Source organism: Ahaetulla prasina, chromosome 3, assembly GCF_028640845.1.
Source record: "Ahaetulla prasina isolate Xishuangbanna chromosome 3, ASM2864084v1, whole genome shotgun sequence".
NCBI classification, from domain to species: domain Eukaryota; kingdom Metazoa; phylum Chordata; class Lepidosauria; order Squamata; family Colubridae; genus Ahaetulla; species Ahaetulla prasina.
In genome coordinates, this window is record NC_080541.1 from 124,058,253 (window position 1) to 124,080,450 (window position 22,198).

At 37.6% G+C, this 22,198-nt stretch overlaps 1 protein-coding gene across 3 annotated transcripts in view; it reads left to right on the forward strand.

Moving 5' to 3' along the window:
- TDRD5 (tudor domain containing 5) overlaps positions 1 to 22,198 on the forward strand; it is a 46,739-nt gene that overhangs the window by 23,091 nt on the left and 1,450 nt on the right. For all 3 annotated transcript variants that reach the window (XM_058178583.1, XM_058178584.1, XM_058178585.1), the window contains 4 exons: positions 1,235 to 1,462; positions 2,994 to 3,083; positions 3,668 to 3,839; positions 4,505 to 4,754. In XM_058178583.1, the coding sequence (XP_058034566.1) occupies positions 1,235 to 1,462; positions 2,994 to 3,083; positions 3,668 to 3,839; positions 4,505 to 4,752 (738 nt within the window). In that variant the 3' untranslated portion in view covers positions 4,753 to 4,754. The remainder of the gene's footprint in view (positions 1 to 1,234; positions 1,463 to 2,993; positions 3,084 to 3,667; positions 3,840 to 4,504; positions 4,755 to 22,198) is intronic.

A 22,198-nucleotide genomic window follows, 5' to 3' on the forward strand; every position in this document is an offset into this window, starting at 1 on the left:
CTTCCTTCACAATCTGTCTTCATATTTTTAATTAAAAGGAGTGTTTGCATGATGCAAAGCAGAGCACCAGCCTCCAACATTACCTCTGTTCCCAATAGTTATTCTGGACCCAACCTGAAAATGAAAATGATGGGTAGCCGCAATCTAAATCTAAAGTTTTGTTTAGATGTACATTCACTTAACCTAGAAAAAAAAAACAAGTGGGATGGTAGTGAACAGTCTAGGGAGGTAATGAAAGAGTATTCTTCTTGTTTAAAGGTAAAGGTAAAGGTTCCCCTCGCACATACGTGCTAGTCGTTGCCAACTCTAGGGGGCAACTCCGTTTCAAAGCCAGCGCTGTCCGAAGACGTCTCCGTGGTCATGTGGCCGGCATGTTTACTTCTAGTTTACTTTCTAGTAAATGGGTGTTTTGTGGCTGCCCAAACCAACTATAGCACTCATTTGCAGATGGGAAAGCCCTCCTCACAGCAGGAGACTGCACTGTCCTTCCAGTGCCCCTTTTTCTCCTTCAACTGTCTGGTGCACTTACAATATTCTACACCCACATAATTTCCTTGATAAGTAGATCCTATCAACATCACTGCATGGATGAAGGGTATGATTCATTGCCATTATTTTACTGGTCGTCCTGTCCATAGCTTTCAATATTATTGTTATTCATACTACTACTAAGGGAATGAGATAATCTTACATAAATACTTCCTTATATTGTTTAAAATATTTCTGTGGCAATCAAATGTTAATGCCTCTTCTGATACATTTTTCAGTGTTTTTCCTTTTAAAACAATGAATGTGAAATTACGTAATCAGATATGTCAGTGGGATTAGCAAATGAAGCATACATAAGGAAGTCTTTAAAATAAGATAGTTTCAACTATTTAGCATTTTCTATTTGTGTACTGAAAAGGTAGTAAATAGAAAAGTACATGAATAAAATATTGCAAAGTAATAAAAGTTAAACATGAATATATGGGAGTATTTATTCAGTTGCAGCTTTAAAGATTGTTCATAAATCTCCTTTTTCAATGTCTGTAACTTTGAGTTCTTGCTGAACAAGCAGTCAGTAAGCGAGGACTACTTGTACAGTGTAGAAATTAAAATGGCTAAAAGTGTGATTGGATTACTTTTAATAAATGGAATTTTGTGCAGGATTTTCCAATGAACAAATTCTCTAAAATACTGTATTTGAAATTAAATATATAATTAAAATGACAGTATTGTAAACATTTTCTAGCACACAGCAAGCCAGTCCTCATATCCTGAAGTACCATACCTGGAGCCAGTGTATTTAAGCCAAGAAATTTGGGATGAGAACTGGTTGCCTTCATCACATTATGAAAAAAAGAAAAATGAGGATGCATCTGATAATTTACATAATGATATTATGGTAGTTTCTCACCAGACCTCCGGTCATGAAGGCAACAAAAATAAGATCCAACACAACCAAAGTGTGATTCAAAAGGTAGATTTTGTTACTAGTTTTTCGTGTTACTAATCCAAAGGTTCAATTGAAATGCAGTGCTCTCTTATCCCAAAGATTCAGAGTTTGTAGTATATAGATTTTTTTTTTAAAAAGAAAGCCATAATCTTATCTGTACACATAAACTTTAAATTGGTGAAAATAGATTGTAACTAAAAAGGGTAAAATACAAAAATACTAAAATAAGGAAACTGGACAGCAGTAAAAACAGACTGGGAAATCATTACAAGCCATACTACATGGAATAGAATACCAAAATATTTTGGGAAACTTAAGGCAATGATAAATGCTTGCTTTAAAATGCTTTGTACTTGGGAATAGTACATGTGTTCCCTGACATACAACCATAATTGAGACCAAGATTACTGTCATAATTTGTGCCAGTCACTAAGCCAGTCATCATGTGACCAATCCAATTTTATAACTTTTTTTGTGGCTGTCATTAAACTCTGGTTATAAAGTGAACATTAAGCGAACCAATTGTCTACAAAGTAAATGCAGGTTTCTGGCAAGCAAAAATTCATTATTAATTGTGGTTACATGATTGTGGGATACAGCAAAGAGCCATAAATGCAGGCCCTCTGTTGAGTGCCCAAAATGCAATCACATAACTAGCTGGGTTGCCCAGCTCTCAGAATTTTGAATCTGGTTCATTAGTATCTTTTGGGGGGAGTGGGATGCCCGCCATAACTTCAAATAGTCACTAAGCAACCAATTGTAAGTAAAGATCTACTTGTATTTCATAACATGAATGCTGCTATTAAAAAAAACTCTTAATGTCCTAAAAGCTCTGCTCAAATAGCAGATGCTAACGTCTCACAGAGCAGTATAAGAGCTCGGTAAGAAGCAGATATTTAGCTATATTGTCCAAACTTTATTTCCCAGATTAGATAGGATGCGGATATGAATGTTTTCACACAATATCAGAACCTTAATGCTTCTATGATCCTGCTGATTTGGTAGCCGGCTTTTGCTTCATTCAAAATATGAAATTCCTTTTTTTAAGGGCACTTCAGTTAGCAGTGCCTATCTGATTATGTCTGGGATTAGAAATTGGGCAGAGTCAGGCCTGGCGAATACCTAGACTGGGTTTAAATTAGGCTAGATTGGGATGTCAAAATCATCTAAGAAGAAAAAGGCAAACTATTTCTACTGTTGTGTTGTCAAGAAGACAGCACATGAAGTCCCCCAGAAATTGTTCTGGACTTGAAGGAGACATTACTTACCTTCAAAGTCAGCCCCATGTTGAATCCCATAATCAAGATTTGGAGGCTATGGAGAAATTGATCTGACTGCTTCAGGCAGGAATACTATTGAGAACATAGCAGTGTGTGACAGACTGTGACACACTGCTGCTACCATAGTACTTTGAGTCCCAGGCAGTTCTGTATGTAAATTGCTTTCCTCACCATTCTGGTCCTTTGGTCATCATTTTAAAGGTTGGATCTCCAAGACTGAAGGAGTGGAGGGAACTCATTTTCTGCTTGGAATAAATGTCCTTCTTTTTTGGCAGACCAGAGATGTGTCCAGTGCCATTGAGACAGCAGATGATTCAAGTCTGGAACATCCAAGTGAAATTCTGAGCTCGATGGCAGATACAAAGGTAATTTGATTTGTACTGTTTCTACTTAGGAGAAATGTTCCTATTAGTCTGGACAGTTGTATGTTTTATAGCAACTCCAAAAGAAGAAAATATATATTAGCCGAACTGGGTTGAACTGTGGAGTCCTTGGTGCTCTCGGAGCTTGTTTGTTTGCTTGCAGACATTTAATTACTTAACTAGGTAATTATACTCCACAATCTATAACAATTGCTATAAGATATGCAAAGTATAGTTGTATTGTTAGACTTTTCAGATCTTCGCCGTATTTGCCATTCCAAATTTATGTGACCATCACCCAGCAGTGAAATCTGGCTGGATCTATCAGGCTCGCATGAGCTGGTAGAGCTGGCAGCGGGAGGCTCTGGCCACCCACCGGAATGTCATTATGTCCCATTTTTGACCCTCAGAAGAAGCGCATAAGCTTACATTTCCAATCCAATAGCGAAGGTAAGTGCATTTCACTGCTCCCATCACCTATGCCATATGAAGCCTTTGCTTCAGATGTTTTCTTTTAATTGTAACATTGTCAGTCAAATGGCTATCCTGTGTTTTAAAGCAAGTTTCTGTTTTTCACTTGACTGCAGACAGAATCCTCTGTTGGAGATATACCTGATTCTTTGTCACAAACATTAGAAGAGTTTTATGTTTCCATTGTTCATTCCGAGAAACCAGAAAAGCTGAGTCAAAATGAATCAGATGTAAACAAATTGTCTGTTTGCCATTCCCAACTTTCTCCATCAACATCTGTATTGCATGGTATATTTATGCATTTACCTTCTAATAATGCTAACTTTGTTATTACTATAGTATTATTAAATTTGTTGCCAAAATATGATACCCTTTTAAAATGGATTTGTAGCTGAGCTGATACTACGAAATCAGATTCAGTAGAGATTACAAAATGATCAACTTTTAAAGCATAGAAGGTTTCTGTTGAATCCGAGAACTAAATTCTGAGATATCAGGAATGGTGGCTAACCAGAATAATATGGAACATACTGATTCTGAAAGGGTTAACATGTAAAGTGAAAATGGGAGGGCGCTAGGGTGAGAAAATAGGGAAATATTGGGTACTGGTTTACACAGCAGATTCTATTGGTCTTCATGTTTCAAATAAGAAACCATCATGCAGTCTAGACAGAGGTTTCCTTTAGGGACATGAGAACAGCTTTCTCTATTCAGCACTTCCTGTTCATGATGAAAATTGGGTTTTGTTGAGTAATTTTATATGACTTCATGTTTGTTTAATCAAAAGTGGAATTAGAATGGTTTAAGGAGAAGATGTGGGAAAGCAGAATCTACACTTAACATGGTAGAAATGTGAACTAGTTAAAGGGAGATTGGTCAGGGCAAAACAGCTGAATGGATCTAAGCCCTATAACAAATAACTTCTGACCACTTCTCTTCTCTTTACTATGTAGGAAGACCTGCTTCAGAGAACACGGTTAATGATGATGCTGGAATTCGAACAGTTTCTGTATATAATGCTAATCATTACTTTGAACCTTGTGCCCTTGGTCGCAATGCCTTGATCTTTACTGCTGAGCTTCAGGGATCTCCAAAATTCTTTATTCCATCCAGTCCAACTGTTGCCTTGGGAGCATCTGCACGATTAGCTGTCTCTGGTGGATATTTCCCCCTTATCTTTAGGAAGATGAAGATATCATAAAAGTCAGTATGAAAGATTTCCAAAAGACTTCACTGTTCATCTAGCTTACTGGACAGTAGCTTAAAAAAAATCTTGTAATTTGAGCCTATGGAAAATTATAATTTAAAGCCCAACTGAAATTTGGGCAATTTATGCCATGATTTTTTCTCATATATTGCTTTTCTTGTTGTATATTACTGTTAACATTTCTACTCTTAATATAATAGTTTTGAAAATGATCAATGAACTGTCTTATTTAAGTTGTATGCATATTTTTGTAGGCTGGCAGAGTCTGTGAGTGTTGAGGACAGCATAAACAATAATGTCAAACCACAGCTGGGCAATTCTTTAGCTGGTATTGGCCTTCATATACACTGAGTTCTTGCCAACATAGGATATTATAATGTATCAGTGTAACGTGTGTAGATATGAACAGTGTGGGACCAGCCTTAATAATAACCAAGCAGAGTTATGCGGTTTTCTGGGAAAGATCTTAAATTAATATTGATGCTACATTGGGTCTTCTCAGCATTTCTAATGACTCACGTTAAAATATTCAGTCTCAATATTTTCCTGCACATGTACAATGTGAGTGGGAGTGAGTTAGAATTAGAATAAGAATAGAGTAGGAAGGAACCTTGGAGGTCTTCTAGTCCAGCCCCCTGCCCAAGCAGAAGAACCTATACCATTTCAGACTAGTGACTGTCCAGTCTCTTCTTAAAAACTTCCAGTGATGGTGCATCCACAATTTCTGAAGGCAAGCTGTTCCACTGCTTAATTGTAGGAAGTACCTCCTTAATTCCAGGTTGCTTCTCTTTTTGATTAGTTTCCAACCATTGTTTCTTGTCCTGCTCTCTGGTGCTTTGGAGAATAATTTGACCTCCTCTTCTTTGTGACAGCCCCTCAAATATTGGGATACTGGTATCATGTCATCCCTAATTATTCTTTTCTCTAGACTAGCCAAACCCAAATCCTGCAGCCATTCTTTATTTGTTTCGTTTCATCTTAGTTGCTCATCTCTAAACTTTTTCCAAAGTACTAACATTTTTTGTTGTAGTATGGTGACCAGAATTGGTTGCAGTATTCCAGGTATGGTCTTACTAGGGCTTTATAAAGCAGTACTAATACTTCACGTGATCTTGATTCTATTACTCTGTTTATACAACCCAGGATTGTATTAGCTTTTTTGGCTTCTGCTGCACACTGCTGGCTCATATTCAAGTGATTATCCACTAGGATTCCAAGTTCCCTCTCACAGTTACTGTTTTTGAGCCAGGTCTCACCTAATCTGTACTTATGCCATTGTAAAACTTTGCTTTTCTCCGCATTAAAATTCATTTTGTTGGATAGGGCCCATTATTCAAGTCTGTCAAGATCTTTTTGGATCCTGAGTTTGTTTTCTGCAGTGTTGGCTATTCCTGCCAGCTTAGTGTTATCTGCAATTTGATAAGTTTCCCTTCTATTCCCTCATCTCAGTCATTTATGAGGATACTGAAGAGTACTGGGCCTAAGACGGAGCCTTGTGGTACCCCACTGCTTACTTCTCTTCATGTGGATGTAGTACCATTAAAGAATACTTGTTGAGTACAGTTTGTCAGCCAGCTACAAGTCCATCTGGTGGTGGTGTTGTCTATTCCACATTTTTCTAGCTTACCAAGAAATAGGTTTTGATCTACTTTGTCAAATGCCTTACTGAAATCTAAGTATACTATGTCCACAGCATTTAGCTGGTCTACTAATTTAGTGACGTTATCAAAGAATGAAACAAGATTGGTTGTTTCTGTTTTTAACAAACTCATGCTGGCTACTAGTTATAACTTTATTTGCTTCTATGGTAGTTATTCGCACATCTGTTTTTTGATTAACTTTTCTAGGATCTTCCCAGATGTTGATGTTAGACTGATTGGTCTGCAGTTCCCTGGGTCTATTTTTTTTCTTTCTTGAAGATGGGAATCACATTAGCCCTTTTCCAGCCCTCAGGTACTTCCCGGGTGCTCCAGGATTTTTGAAAGATATGGTACAATGATTCTGAGATAACATTTGCCAGCTCCTTCAGAACTCTGGGGGGTATTGTGTCAGATACCAGTGATTTATATTAGTCAAGGTTCTCTTATCATTTACTTACTTACTTTAATTTTTATTTCTAGTTTGTCTTTTATAGTTAGTTTTTTGGTAGGTTTCTTTTTGCATGAAGACTGAATGATTTAAGCAGCCCTTCTTTCTCTACCTGTTACTTCTTTGCCATCTTTAATGGACCTACTCCCTTTAATGGACCTAGTGTTTCCTTGACTTTTTTCTTATTATTATGTTGAAAGAAACCTTATTATCTTTGAATTTGTTGCAAGCCTTAGTTCATTCTGAGCATTTGCTTTCCTGACTTCATCGTTGCATGTTCTGGCTATCTGCTGATAATCAGCCTTAGTTATGTGTCCCTCTTTTCATTTTTTGTACTTGTCCTTTTTTACTTTCAGTTTATCAGAGAGATCTTTGTGCAGCTATGCTGGTTACTTCTTGAATTTCTTGTTTTTCTTTTTCAGTGGTATTGTGATGGACTGGGCTTTTATGATCACATTTTTTTACAATTTCCCATGCTTTTTGTGTCGTTTTCCCCTTTAGGATTTTCATCCACGGAATCTTTTGTAGACTCTCTGAGTTTGTTAAAATCAGCTCTTTGAAAGTTTAAGACACTGGTTGGATTATTTTCTATTGCTTGTGTTTGCATTATATTGAATTCCAGTATGACGTGGTTATTTTCACCCAAGGTTCCAGCAACTTCAACTCCCTCTATCACTTCTTCTTTATTAGTAAGAATTAGGTCCAGTGTAGCTTTACTTCTAGTCCCCTCCTCCTTTTGGATGACTTAAGTTGTTGGCTAGGTTGGTTAGAAATCTGTTCGATCTCCTACTTGCTGCAGAGTTTATCTCCCAATTGATATCTGAGTAGTTAAACTCTTCCATTACTACTGTGATATGCTTCCTACATACATTTGTTAACTGGTTGGCAAAGAGTTCATCTATTTCTTCTGATTGGTTGGGTGGCCTGTAATATACACCTACGGCAATGTCACTTTTTTCCCTTTTATATTGACCCATGTACATTCTAAAGGGCTTTTAACTTTGATCGTGTGCATTTCTGTAGGTATGTAGTATCTCTTACATATAGTGCAACTCTACCTCCTCTTTTTTTTTTGGTTTCTTTTGAACAATTTGTATGGATGCACCAGAACATTCCAGTCGTGGGTTTCATCCTGCAAGGTTTCTGTAATGGCAACTGTGTCATACCTACCCTCATGTACTATTGCTTCTAGTTCACCCTTTTTGTGAACTCCCCGAGCTTTGAGCATTTGTACATAAGCATTTAAGACTTTTACGCCTGTCCATGGGTATGCTTTCTGCATTTCCTACTTCTTGTTTGAGTTTTTCTTTTCTCTCAACACTCCCTACCTCATTGTTTGATTTGTTTTCTTGGAATTTATTATTTGTTTTGTGTTCTACAGAGTCTAAAGATTGTTGGTCACTCCCCCCCCCCAATTTTAGTTTAAAGCCCTTCTCATGAGTTGGGGCAATATTTTTCTGAGTATGTTTTTCTCTGTTTTCGTGAGGTGCAGCCCATCCCTTCCCAAGAGTTCTTCATGCAGGTAATGCAGTCCATGAGCCAGGAAAATTTTCTTGGTGACACCAACCCTTTAGCCAGTGATTTATTTCTAGAATTCTTTTTCCCCTCAATGGGTGTTGACCTTTTATTGGAAGTACTGATGAGAACAGTACTTGCACTCCTAGCTCCTTAACTTTATTGCCTAGTTTCTTATAATCTCTCAATATTGTACTCAGGTTCTTTAGTGTATCATTCATCCCTATGTGAAGGAGGAGGAAAGGGTAGTAATCTTTGGGCCTAATTATTTTGGTTATGTTCTCAGTCATAGCTTTGATTTTTGCTCCAGGGAGACAACATACCTCCTTAGATTTGCAGTCTGGGGTTCTTTTCACTAACTACTGACTGTTTCTAATGAAATTTCTAATGGAGTCCATCTTTGAGGGCACTCTAGAAATGAGAAATATATGTATAAATGAATTGTCCACATATTGCAGCACCTTTCTCATAGATAGGCAGCATGTGCTATTGGTTGTGTGTATTTTATCCTTCTTCTAACAATAACTACCAATAAAATACAAATAATATGAATTTATGATTTAAATGTGAAAAGGCACTGAGTAGAAACACTATAAAAATAATAGTACCCACCCGACCAAAACCTACTTCATTAGATGTTAGCTTTAGAGATCAAAAAGCTGCCTGAAAAAAAAACACTTGCACAACACACTGTTATAACATAATTAGAATTTTCAGTGTCCAAGTTCACTCCAGGTTTAAAATTGCTGTTAATACACAAAATATTAATCAAATCTGGTACCATACTTGATGGTAATTCAATCCTGGGGGCCAAATTAATTTCCCTCCTTTGACTTCCAGTCATAGACCAAGAAATTGTTCCTGTCCAAGATCTTCAGTTCTCATTAAAGTTTAAACAGTAAAGTAATGGGTTTAAGGAATGAACCATTTTCACTTCTCACTTGGTTTTCCCTCCAATTTTTATTATGGTTTTCAAGCCAGACACATCTATTATCTATCTATAATCAACAAACTACTCAGTTTATACTTAAACTATATGTATCTCATTTCAACAGTCTACTGAATAACCATGTTTGGCATCCCAGCAAATGTGGGGAAAAATAGAAAGAGACCACAGACTCCCATTCCTTGACGACATAAGGAGACTAGACAATGGAGAACTAGAAACTTGTGTCTATCGCAAACCTGTGCACACGGACCAGATTCTCAGCTTCAAAGCAATCGCCTCACTGCACACAAAAAAAGCTGTGTCCAGACACTGTTCAGAAGAGCCAGGACACAATGTAACACCACAACACTAAGAAAACCTGAAGAGAAACCGCTGCTCAACGTCTCTCTCTGTAAGGGCTATCCAAAAAACTTCATATTCCAACACACAGCACCCAACCGCAACACACCACACAGCCAACCACCACACAAAAATCAACCCTACCATACACAAAAGGGTTGTTGGTAATGACAGTCAGAATCCCCCAACCCCTATGAATAACAATAGTCCACAAACCCATAACCACACTCCGCCAAGAATTATCCAGAACCAAAGACAAAATACAGAAGGATGAAAGAAACAATGTAATCTACAAAATCAATTGTAGTCATTACAACCAATTCTACGTGGGACAAACATCACGTCAATTAAAAACCAGAATCTACAAACACCAGCTGGCAGTCAAATGCCACGATCCCAAATATTTTATCTCTATCCACACCGACACCAAACAGTTCCAGTTCAATTGGAGCAGCACAAAAATAATTGGCCATGCTACCAACTGCCATGCTCATGAGTTCATCAAAGCAGTTCCATCAACAAACACATTGACCTTCAACCAGCCTATGAACCCCTCAGAATCCAAGTCTACCACATAACCAACCAGAGACCGCACCAACCCTCAACTAACCCACACAACCTCCCCACCAACAGTTCATCTCGCAGTGACCCTGACCTGATGAAACCTCCTTATCACAAGACCCATCAGAAGACTCACACCTGACCCATCAGAAGACCTTCATTTGACACACCCAATCTGAAGCCTTATAAACAGAAGAACATTGACACTGAAATCCCCTAAACTCCACTGAAGATGTTACCTAGTCTGGTAACAAAATGTTCAGAAACCAACCCACAAGCTCGGAGAACGAATCTTCACCCTCATCTTCCACCTGAGCTACAGATATTCACCACTATTGTAAAATAGAAGTTGTGCTAACCTTGCTTGATGTATAATTGTCAGGCTGGAAAAAAGCAAATATTCCAGGAAGGTTAGATATGAAGAATGAATGAATGACAGTTTATACTTAAACTATATGCCGAAGAAGCCCACCATCAAGGAACTGAATGACTACAGACCAGTTGCTCTAACATCTGTAGTCATGAAAACCTTTGAAAGGCTAGTGCTTTCCTACCTGAAAACCATCACGAATCCGCTCTTAGACCCCTTGCAATTTGCATACCGAGCAAATAGATCAACAGATGATGCTGTTAATATGGCTCTGCACTACATCCTACAACATCTTGAGTCTCCAAAGACCTATGCAAGGGTCCTTTTTGTAGACTTTAGTTCAGCATTCAATACCATCATTCCAGACATTCTTCTAACTAAGCTAAACCAGCTACAGGTACCGGAACAGACTTGTAAGTGGATCACAAGCTTCCTAACAAACAGGAAGCAGCAGGTGAAGCTAAGCAAGATCACATCAAATACCTGTACAATTAGCACAGGCGCCCCCCAAGGCTGTGTGCTCTCCCCACTTCTCTTCTCTCTGTATACCAATGACTGCATCTCCAATGATCCATTTGTTAAGCTACTGAAGTTCGCAGATGACACAACAGTGATTGGTCTCATTCGAGACAATGACGAATCCGCATATAGACGAGAGGTCGAACGACTAGCCTTGTGGTGCAACCAAAACAATCTGGAACTGAACACACTCAAAACCGTAGAAATGGTGGTAGACTTTAGGAAAAACCCTTCCATACTTCCACCTCTCACAATACTTGACAACACAGTATCAACAGTAGAAACCTTCAAATTTCTGGGTTCTATCATATCGCAAGATCTCAAATGGACAGCTAACATCAAAAACATCATTAAAAAAGGACAACAAAGAATGTTCTTTCTGCGCCAACTCAGTAAGCTCAAACTGCCCAAGGAGCTGCTGATCCAATTCTACAGAGGAATTATTGAGTCTGTCATTTGCACCTCTATAACTGTCTGGTTCGGTTCTGCAACCCAACAAGAAAAACACAGACTTCAGAGGATAATTAGAACTGCAGAAAAAATAATTGCTACCAACTTGCCTTCCATTGAGGACCTGTATACTGCACGAATCAAGAAGAGGGCCGTGAAAATATTTGCAGATCCCTCGCATCCTGGACATAAACTGTTTCAACTCCTACCCTCAAAACGACGCTATAGAGCACTGCACACCAGAACAACTAGACACAAGAACAGTTTTTTCCCGAAGGCCATCACTCTGCTAAACAAATAATTCCCTCAACACTGTCAGACTATTTACTGAATCTGCACTACTATTAATCGTTTCATAGCTCCCATCACCAATCTCTTTCCACTTATGACTGTATGACTATAACTTGTTGCTGGCAATCCTTATGATTTATATTGATATATTGATCATCAATTGTGTTGTAAATGTTGTACCTTGATGAACGTATCTTTTCTTTTATGTACACTGAGAGCATATGCACCAAGACAAATTCCTTGTGTGTCCAATCACACTTGGCCAATAAAATTCTATTCTATTCTATTCTATTCTATTCTATTCTATATGTATCTCATTTCAACAGTCCACTGAATGACCTCAGTGGTTATTACCACTTGTTTTTTTGACAGATTTTATTTATTTCTTTGTTTTATTTCATGTTTTGGTTTTATAGATGGTTGCAGGGAGGTTAGATTTTCCATTGGCCATTGTGTATCTTATTTTTTATTCTCTATAAGTCACCATGAGCCTTTGTCATGAGTAATTTATCAGCATGATAAATAAACATTTCAAGTAGCCTAGTTCCAAATCTATTGAATTAGACATTTGTTTTCAGCACTTTGAATTCTACAAAAATCTAGTAAAACTATTCCAGCAGTTTCTTCCACTGTCATATATTGTGGTTTTTGGCAATTTTTTTGGGGAAAAAAACCTGAAACAATAGTGAGGTTTTACATATTCCCACATTTGCAACGTACTTCTGTGATTCCCCTTGCATGGGATCATTTTATTATCAAATGCAGTCCCTACTCAGTTATAGGACTTACAGGGAATTACTGTATACTCAGTCAATATAATATCAGGCATTGGAAGGTGTCACTGATCATGTATAAATACAGTGAATCATGCTGTATTTGCAAGTGTAAACAGTGTAGCAATTGTTTTAGGAAAATAGTGCCAGGTTGAACTCAAAAGAAGCCCTTTCATCTATTAGATTGCAGCACTGAAAGGTAGCTGGTTGCTCCCCTTGTCTTTCATTGCCTCTGAAGCGGTAACTCATCTGCAAATTACAGTATAAGGTGTTACTTTTTAAAAGGTTTAAGAAGATTGCCTCTTGTGTTCCAAACAGAAATGCTTTATTGCTTTTCTTCTCTAAATGGTATCAACTTCTAAGCAGACTTTCTCTTCCTTCTGGTCCACAGCTTTTGTTCCAGCTTTTGGTCATTAGATGGTGCTCAGTTACAGGCATTTTCTTACTGAAATCATCCCTGGACTTTTTTGGTTTGAAATGAAGCAGCGAAAGGTTTCAAACCAAAAAGAAAAGTCCAGTTATGTCTCAACTTTTAGACGATTCTACTTGGATGACTGAGAATCTTCTTTGACATAATGTCAGCCTTGCACAGTTACTTTAAGATTTCTGAAATATTGTATGCAGGTAGTCCTTGACTTATGACCAAAATTAAGCCCAAAAATTCCACTGCTAAACTAGACAGTTATTCTGTGAGTTTTGCCCCATTTTACAACCTTTCTTGCCACACTTAAGTGAATCCATGAAGTTAAGTTAGTAACATGTTTGTTAAATGAATCTGGCTTCTCTGTTGACTTTGCTTGTCAGAAGGTCACAAAAGGTGATCACATGACTCCAGGACACTGCAACTGTCATAAATATATGTCAGTTGCCAAGCATTCGAATTTTGATCATGTGACCATCGGGATGCTGTAATGGTCATAAGTGCGAAAAATGGTCCTGTCACTTTTTTCAGTGCTGTTGTAACTTCAAATGGTCACTAAACAAATGGTTGTACAGTAAGTCGAGGATTAACTATGTACTAAAATATTTACCTTTAAAACTGAATTTAAAGTGGAGTGATATTTGTATCAGCAGACTGATATTGCATTAACCAAGAAATTTGGGAGTTGTATCTATATTTGCATAAACAATGGGAGATTTTTTTTGTCATGGAAGTCTCTAAAATTTACTCATCCAGGTCTTGGGGTTTTTTGTTTTGTGTTTTTTTGTTTTGGTACATAGGCTGATACATACAAAAATAGCAAATTGTCAAGACTTAAAAGAAAATTTATTATGTGTGTTTTATCTTCTTTGCATGGACCAGAAATTAGATTAGCTCCAATCCTGTCAGCCTTTTGTAAAGTTTTAAAGACTTGGCTCAGTTACCAGGACTGGAAATCAGAAGGTGGGACTGAGCCTATGTTTTGGCTTAGTTAATTGTGATTGATGGTTTGTTTTTACCATGACTGCTGTTGCTTTATTTTCTGGAGGGTTTTTAAATGTTTTTTAAAATCTAGCAGTTAGCCACCCAGAAATATGAATTTAAGATGGACAGCCATATAAAGGGAAATAAATAAATACTTGATCCAAATGGTTTAAAATAAAACTTGTAGAATTTGTTGTCACTGGCTGTCTATGGAAATTCTCAATCATCCAGGTCATAGTTGTCCCAAGATGCTTTTTTTCAAAAGGCAAACTGGACTTTGTGGTTTTTTTGTTTTTTTTTTTAAGATGTTCCACATCTCATCCACGAAGCTTCTTGAGTTCTGTCACTGGATATTCTGCAACTCACCCGTAAAATAAAAGTTGCAGTGATCCTTATTAATGGTTCCATAAAAATAATAGATCTTTATTCATGTGTAATAAAACTGTTAACAAATATACATGTTGCTTTGGAAAAAAACAACCTATTGAAAAATAAAGCGACGTAAAACAAGATGGATCAACGTCATCGGCAGGTATTATGGGTCCAGTTGGCAAAAGATGGCTAAGGACATGCAGGAGACTCATCATGTAGTGGATAGACAGTGGTTAAAATGATGATGACGATTGAAGAATAATGGAACACTGAAGTGAGACATGATCCCCATGCATTGCAGAAATGTGAGAAAACTAAGCTTCCCAGTGTAGTGAACTGAAGATCCTATTATGGGTGAAATGGAGGCAGGCAGGTTTAGGTCACAGTACAAGTCTTGCTTACTGCAATATGTTTGTAGGCTAAAATTACTGCTCAGTTAATTGCATCATTTTCAATATGTCATTTGCATGTACAGTATACAAAAGGGGATTTCATTTGGACAATTACTTCATTATCTAGTTTGATGATAAGCTCCTAGCTTGTAGTAAACATGAGCAGAGTTATACCTATAGTACCTGTAGTGTGCAGCTGTAGCCAAAAAAGTTATAGAGTCAGGGATAGAGTCAAGATCACGTGAAGTATTAATACCGCTATATAAAGCCTTAGTAAGACTATATGTCTTACTGATGGTGAACCTATGGCCAGAGGTGACACGCAGAGGCCTCTGCAGGCATGCGTGCCATCACCCCAGGTCAACTCCGTGGCTTATCTTTTGTGAGCTTCTGTTTCCCTGCAGATGATGAAACAGAAGCTCACAAAAGAAAAAGATCTTACCTCTTGCCATGCTGCCAGTGTTGGGATACCCCACCTCCTGCCAGTCATCAGGTCTCTGCTGTGCATGCACACATGTCTGCGCATGTTCACGCATGTCTGTGTATACGCACATGTCCATGCATGTGCATCTCTATACATGTCCATGTCTGCGCATGTACACATATGCACATATCTGTGCATGTACACACTTGCGCATATCCATCTTTCAGTTTGGGCATGTGCGCAGGCACATCACTGGCATATGTGAAATACTGTATCCAGTTTTGGTTATCACATTATAAAAAGATTTGAGACTTTGGAAAGAGTGCAGAGAAAAACAACTAAGATAATTAAAGGCATGGAGACTAAAACATGAACAATGATTGCAGGATTTGGGATAGCTAGTTTAGAGAATATATGTTTTATTTGCAGTTTTCCTTTAACAACTAACATATTTTGTGGAGAGTGTAATGACTGGGTCAATACATTTTTTACATAATGCTAACAATAATACAATTACATATACGTAGTTTTTATCTTCCAACTTCTATCCTTAATATGCTCATAATTATTTTATGTATCAATATGTGTAATATTATTTTCCCAATTTGTATTTCCCTCCCCCCCCCACTTGTTAGGGTTCTTCCATATTCACCTCTTTATCTTTAAACAGTACTATTCTCTCTTTATGATTCTTTATCGCTTTCTCCAAAAATATATTTAAACATCAATTACATTTCTTGATACAATTTGTTTATTGACCCCTGTTAGGTCACCAATATCTTATTTTAATTTCCAATATCTCAGCTTTCTATAAACACCAATAAAACCAATTATTAATAAATAATTGGATTCTTAGTATTTATTGTTATTATCTTTTCATTGTTTTTGTTTTCTTGTAGCTTATTTTGATTTGTCTCCACCACTCTTTCTGATTTCTCATCTGTCTTCTGAAAAATTTTCCTACCATTTGTTGAGGATCTTCTACACTCGCTTCTTTATCTTTGGGCAAACCCATCATCTCCTTATGATTCTTTGTCACACTTTCATAAAAACTTTTAGCTATCATTAACATTTCTTAATAGACCTTTATTGTCTCCTGCTAAGTCATTTTGTACCAAATTAATATATTAAAAATTACTCAATATATCTCTAATATTTCAGTGTCCCAATATCTAAAAAATGCCAAAAAAGTCAATTATTAATAACATTTATCAATCCCAGAATTATTCCTCCAAATCCCTTAGCTTTCTAGTCCTTAAAAGCTATAAATTACTGCTCAGTTAATTGCATCATTTTCAATATGTCATTTGCATGTACAGTATACAAAAGGGGATTTCATTTGGACAATTACTTCATTATCTAGTTTGATGATAAGCTCCTAGCTGACAATCGCTGATGTAGTAAACATGAGCAGAGTTATACCTATAGTACCTGTAGTGTGCAGCTGTAGCCAAAAAAGTTATAGAGTCAGAGATAGAGTCAAGATCACGTGAAGTATTAATACCGCTATATAAAGCCTTAGTAAGACTATATGTCTTACTGATGGTGAACCTATGGCCAGAGGTGACACGCAGAGGCCTCTGCAGGCATGCGTGCCATCACCCCAGGTCAACTCCGTGGCTTATCTTTTGTGAGCTTCTGTTTCCCTGCAGATGATGAAACAGAAGCTCACAAAAGAAAAAGATCTTACCTCTTGCCATCCTGCCAGTGTTGGGATACCCCACCTCCTGCCAGTCATCAGGTCTCTGCTGTGCATGCACACATGTCTGCGCATGTTCACGCATGTCTGTGTATACGCACATGTCCATGTATGTGCATCTCTATACATGTCCATGTCTGCGCATGTACACATGCACATATCTGTGCATGTACATACTTGCGCATATCCATCTTTCAGTTTGGGCATGTGAAATACTGTATCCAGTTTTGGTTATCACATTATAAAAAGATTTGAGACTTTGGAAAGAGTGCAGAGAAAAACAACTAAGATAATTAAAGGCATGGAGACTAAAACATGAACAATGATTGCAGGATTTGGGATAGCTAGTTTAGAGAATATATGTTTTATTTGCAGTTTTCCTTTAACAACTAACATATTTTGTGGAGAGTGTAATGATTGGGTCAATACATTTTTTACATAATGCTAACAATAATACAATTACATATATGTAGTTTTTATCTTCCAACTTCTATCCTTAATATGCTCATAATTATTTTATGTATCAATATGTAATATTATTTTCCCAATTTGTATTCCCCCCCCCCACTTGTTAGGGTTCTTCCATATTCACCTCTTTATCTTTAAACAGTACTATTCTCTCTTTATGATTCTTTATCGCTTTCTCCAAAAATATATTTAAACATCAATTACATTTCTTGATACAATTTGTTTATTGACCCCTGTTAGGTCACCAATATCTTATTTTAATTTCCAATATCTCAGCTTTCTATAAACACCAATAAAACTAATTATTAATAAATAATTGGATTCTTAGTATTTATTGTTATTATCTTTTCATTGTTTTTGTTTTCTTGTAGCTTATTTTGATTTGTCTCCACCACTCTTTCTGATTTCTCATCTGTCTTCTGAAAATTTTTCCTACCATTTGTTGAGGGTCTTCTACACTCACTACTTTATCTCTGGACAATCCCATCATCTCCCTATGATTCTTTGTCACACTTTCATAAAAACTTTTAGCCATCATTAATATTTCTTCATAGAACTTTATTGTCTCCTGCTGAGTCATTTTGTATCAAATTAATAAATTAAAAATTACTCAATGTATCTCTAATATTGCAGTATCCCAATATCTAAAAACTCCAAAAAAGTCAATTATTAATAAAATTTATCAATCCCAGAATTATTCCTCCAAGTCTAGCTTTCTAGTCCTTAAAAGCTAAAAAATTATACTTTACAGTCTTTATAGTTTCCAGTTTACACCTTCCCAATTATCCAAATTTTAAAGTCTTATTTGTCTTTTCTTCTTTCCTTTCCTTTCCTTTTCTGTTTCCCCTTTCTACTGTTGTTCTTCTTTTGCCTCGTAGAATGATCTATCGAATGATAGTAAATCAAATCCAGCTTGGCCCACCAGGTTTCCTCAAATCTTTCCAATCCACCTTTCAATGAACAGTTCAATAAAGTTTTGGTATTTATAGTTCAGTTGCTTTAAAAATCTTCAAACAGCTCAGTAGATATTTCCAAGCCTCCAAATCGCCTACTAAAATAAAGTCAAGGTCAAATAGCCTTTCAGGTGTTTGATTTCTCTCCTTTCATCACTTTCACTCAGAATTCCCACACTGCAATAATCTTCCTCCAGTAGATGGCTCTCCTGATCCCAATTCCAGCATTCAACAGAGTGTAAAAGTCAAAACAGCTGACTGTCAACCATTCATGGGAGTTAAAAATAGAATTTAGAAAAACAATTTCTCCCAATAATCACTTTTCACAATGTTATTCAACTTTTTCCAGACTTTCTGTGTTTTAAAACATCCTTTAAATATTTCTTTTGTGTCTGAATCTTTAATCTTTAGCCTTTCTCTTTAATTTTTAGTCTTTATTCCTTCTCCATACATCCAATTGCTACTTTCTTACTATTTGGAGATTGTTTTTTGTAGTTTTTAACTAGGGTTAAATCTTAGGGGTAGAAGTTGGAAGCTATCTCACCCAATTTCACAGCTCTGTCCATGCACCGCTCCAGCATAAGATCTTAATGTCCCAGTTTGTGACAGACCAAAATGGCCGTTGTCCCTGCTGCCATTCAGGAGAACTTTCTTTGGATCAATGAGGGAATTGTGGTTTCCTTGTGACCAACAAAGCGCCTCCCCTTTCTTCACCACCCATCCAGTGTCTCCCGACAAGCAATTGCCGGCTGCATTTTATGGAGCCCAGTAGAGCTCCGCTATCTTTCAGCCATTCCCACTGCAATGTCAACTGGAAATGTTCCAATATTTGAGGGGCTACCACAGAGGAGGGGCTCAACCTATTTTCCAAAGGACAAGAAGCAATGGGTGGAAACTAATCAAGGAGAGAAACAACCTAGAACTAAGGAGAAACTGCCTAACAGAACAATTAAGTGGAACTGCTCGCTTTCAGAAGTGGGTGCTTCATCACTGGAGACTTTTAAAAAGAGATTGGACAGTCACTTTATCTGAAAAGGTATAGGGTCTCCTGCTTGAGCAGGAAGTTGGAATAGAAGACCTCCAAGGTTCCTTCCAACGTTATTATTCTGTACGTGGATAGAATTGAAAAACGAATCCTAAAAAAAGACAGTGACAAACCTCTTCAGGATTGTTGCCTAGAAAAAATGCAAAGGTATCTCCATTGTCTCAGCTTGACCATATCATGCAGGGGAATTTATGGAGACAGCAATTATGTTTGGAAGAGTTAGTAGCAAAAGGAAACCAGACCCCTAAAAAATGCAGTGTCTGGACACCATCAATGCTGACAACAACCGAGCATAGAAAAATACAAAGAAGTAGTGCAAGACTGGAAGATCGGGAGAGACCTGGCCCATAGGGTCACCAAGAATCAAATGGATTACATTATTGTCACCACCACCATCATCATCATCGTCGTCATCTCACCAAGGAGCTGAATTAAACTCAAAGGAGACTAAATCTTTCAGGTTGTAGCAGTGACAGGTAACTAGTCACTATTCTGTCATAATGTACCAATTTATCTACAATTGTTAAATCACTATAGGTGTTATACTTCAAAAGATTTAATGAGGTTGAATCCTGTGTTTTAAACAGGACTGCTTATCCATTTTTGTTTAGTTACTCTTCCTCTTCAAAGGTTATCGGCACCTTAATGGCAGATCTTAAATAGCTTATACTGTAGGCGTTGGTTAATGGATTTTTTAAAAAACTGAGCAAAAAAAGACATCTTGCTTTCAGAACTAGCACAGAATATTTAAGAGTGAGTACAGTTGCACTACATCCATCCTGGCATCTTGTTGATTGATTCTTATCAATCCCAAGGGAAAGCTAATCGTCATTTTTAATGTGCTTAAATTTATCCTGAACATTATTTTGAAATCCTATTCTTTGTTTGATTTGAGGTAAATTCTATAAAATTATATTTGTTTTCTAACAAAGAATAACCTTCCTAATCCCAGAATTTAATCTGTGTATTACCAGACAAACGTATGCTCAGGTGCTCCAAATAGTTCATAAGCAAAATACTTTTAGAGGAGGGCGATAGTAATGCACTGATGCTCATGTGCGTTCTCATGTTCTGTGACTGACATAAGTAAAAATCGAATCAGCTTCAAACCAATTTTGAAAGATTGAGTGGAAACCAGCATGGAAGTGATTTTAAGGTCGAACATAGTAGAACTGAACAGGCCTGTAGCTGGTCCGTTCTCTGCTTTTAAGAATATTTTTCAGCTTTTACACCCTATCAAAAACTCCAATTAGTGCAGGAAGCAGCAGCCAAAAGATTTGTAGAAGCTAGATGTTTGGATCAAGTTATTCCTATTTTGCACCAGCTAGTGTTGTGGTCCGTCAGCAGCCTACGGAACTGGCAACGGAGTCAGACAGCGATGAGGCTGAGGTGAGGTCAGGGCCATTGGGAAGTGAGGTGCGGACTCCAGAGCCTCCAGAGACTGATAGTAGTGAGGCAGAGGAACAGGAGGAGCCTATTCTTAATGCACGCATGAGAAAAGCTGCCAAAAGGCAAGAGCAGTTCAAGCAGAGAGGACAACTTGGGAGTAGGGCCAAGAGATGATTGGCCCCTCCCATAAGGCTTAAAACAGACCAGCACCAGTGTTTCAGCTTGCCGGAAAACAACAACGTAGCTGCGTCCTCTGCTTTGTGAATATCTTTGTTTTTGTGACTTCTGGACATTTACCAGGAAGGGCCTTTGGCAGTTTGCCTAATTGGACTAAGGTTTGTGAGATAACTGAATACCGTATATACTCGAGTATAAGCCGAGTTTTTCAGCACATTTTTTGTGCTGAAAAACGTCCCCTCGGCTTATACTCGGGTCTATACGGCTTATACTCGAGTTTTTTTTTTTTTTTAAGCCCCTCGGTTTATACTCGAGTATATACGGCTTATACTCGAGTTTTTTTTTTTTCTTTTTTTCACATTTTACCAGATGGAAGCCCTGCCGGTGCAGTGAGAGGGCGGGGCGGGGGAGCCGCCAGCCTTCTCAGCTGAGGGAGGGAGGGTTTCCCCAACCGGTAGGTGCCTCATTTCCCACCCTCGGCTTATACTCGAGTCCCCAGTTTACCCCAGTTTTTGGGGTAAAATTGGGGACCTCGGCTTATACTCGGATCGGCTTATATTCGAGTATATACGGTAATTCGTGTTTGGGAGGCATTTGTTTTACTTTGAGTTGAATGACGCTGGGAATGAAGTAATTCCCAGCTGTTCGAATAAAGTTTATTTTTCTACGGACTAAGTTTCTTACTACCTACTTGGGCCTGGGTCACAACAGCTATGTCGATTTCTTAGTCACTGCCAGCCCCATTTTATGGGGATGCTACTGGCTCTTAAACCTGTAATGATCTGGGACCAAGTTAGCTAAAGAAGCCCCAGAATCTAAATGAGACTGTCAGGCTTTCAGGTCAACCTCTGCAACCTTGTTCTCTGTTCTTTCAATGGGAATTGTGAAATGATTGAGTTCCTAGGACAAGATCTGTTCTATACTGGCCCCGTGTCTTTGGAATCCTTTGTCCCAGGGCATATAGAAAGCTTTGTGTTTGCTAGCCGTCTGGAGATGGTTCAAGATGTGTTTGTTTTGAAATGCGTATTTTTAGTTTTAGTGTGCTTTCTTTACTTAATTTTGAGCCTGCTGCTACTTTATCGTTAGTTTTTTGATTTTGCTGTTTTTATGATACATATGTTATATGTAATTTATATGTTTTGAACACATATGTTATTGGAATTTGCCTTTTCAGAGTGAGGCAGTTCATGTTGAAAAGCAGTTTAAATAAGTTTTAAACTTCTAGAAATAAAAAGTGGAATCCTCCAAATATATTTTTACA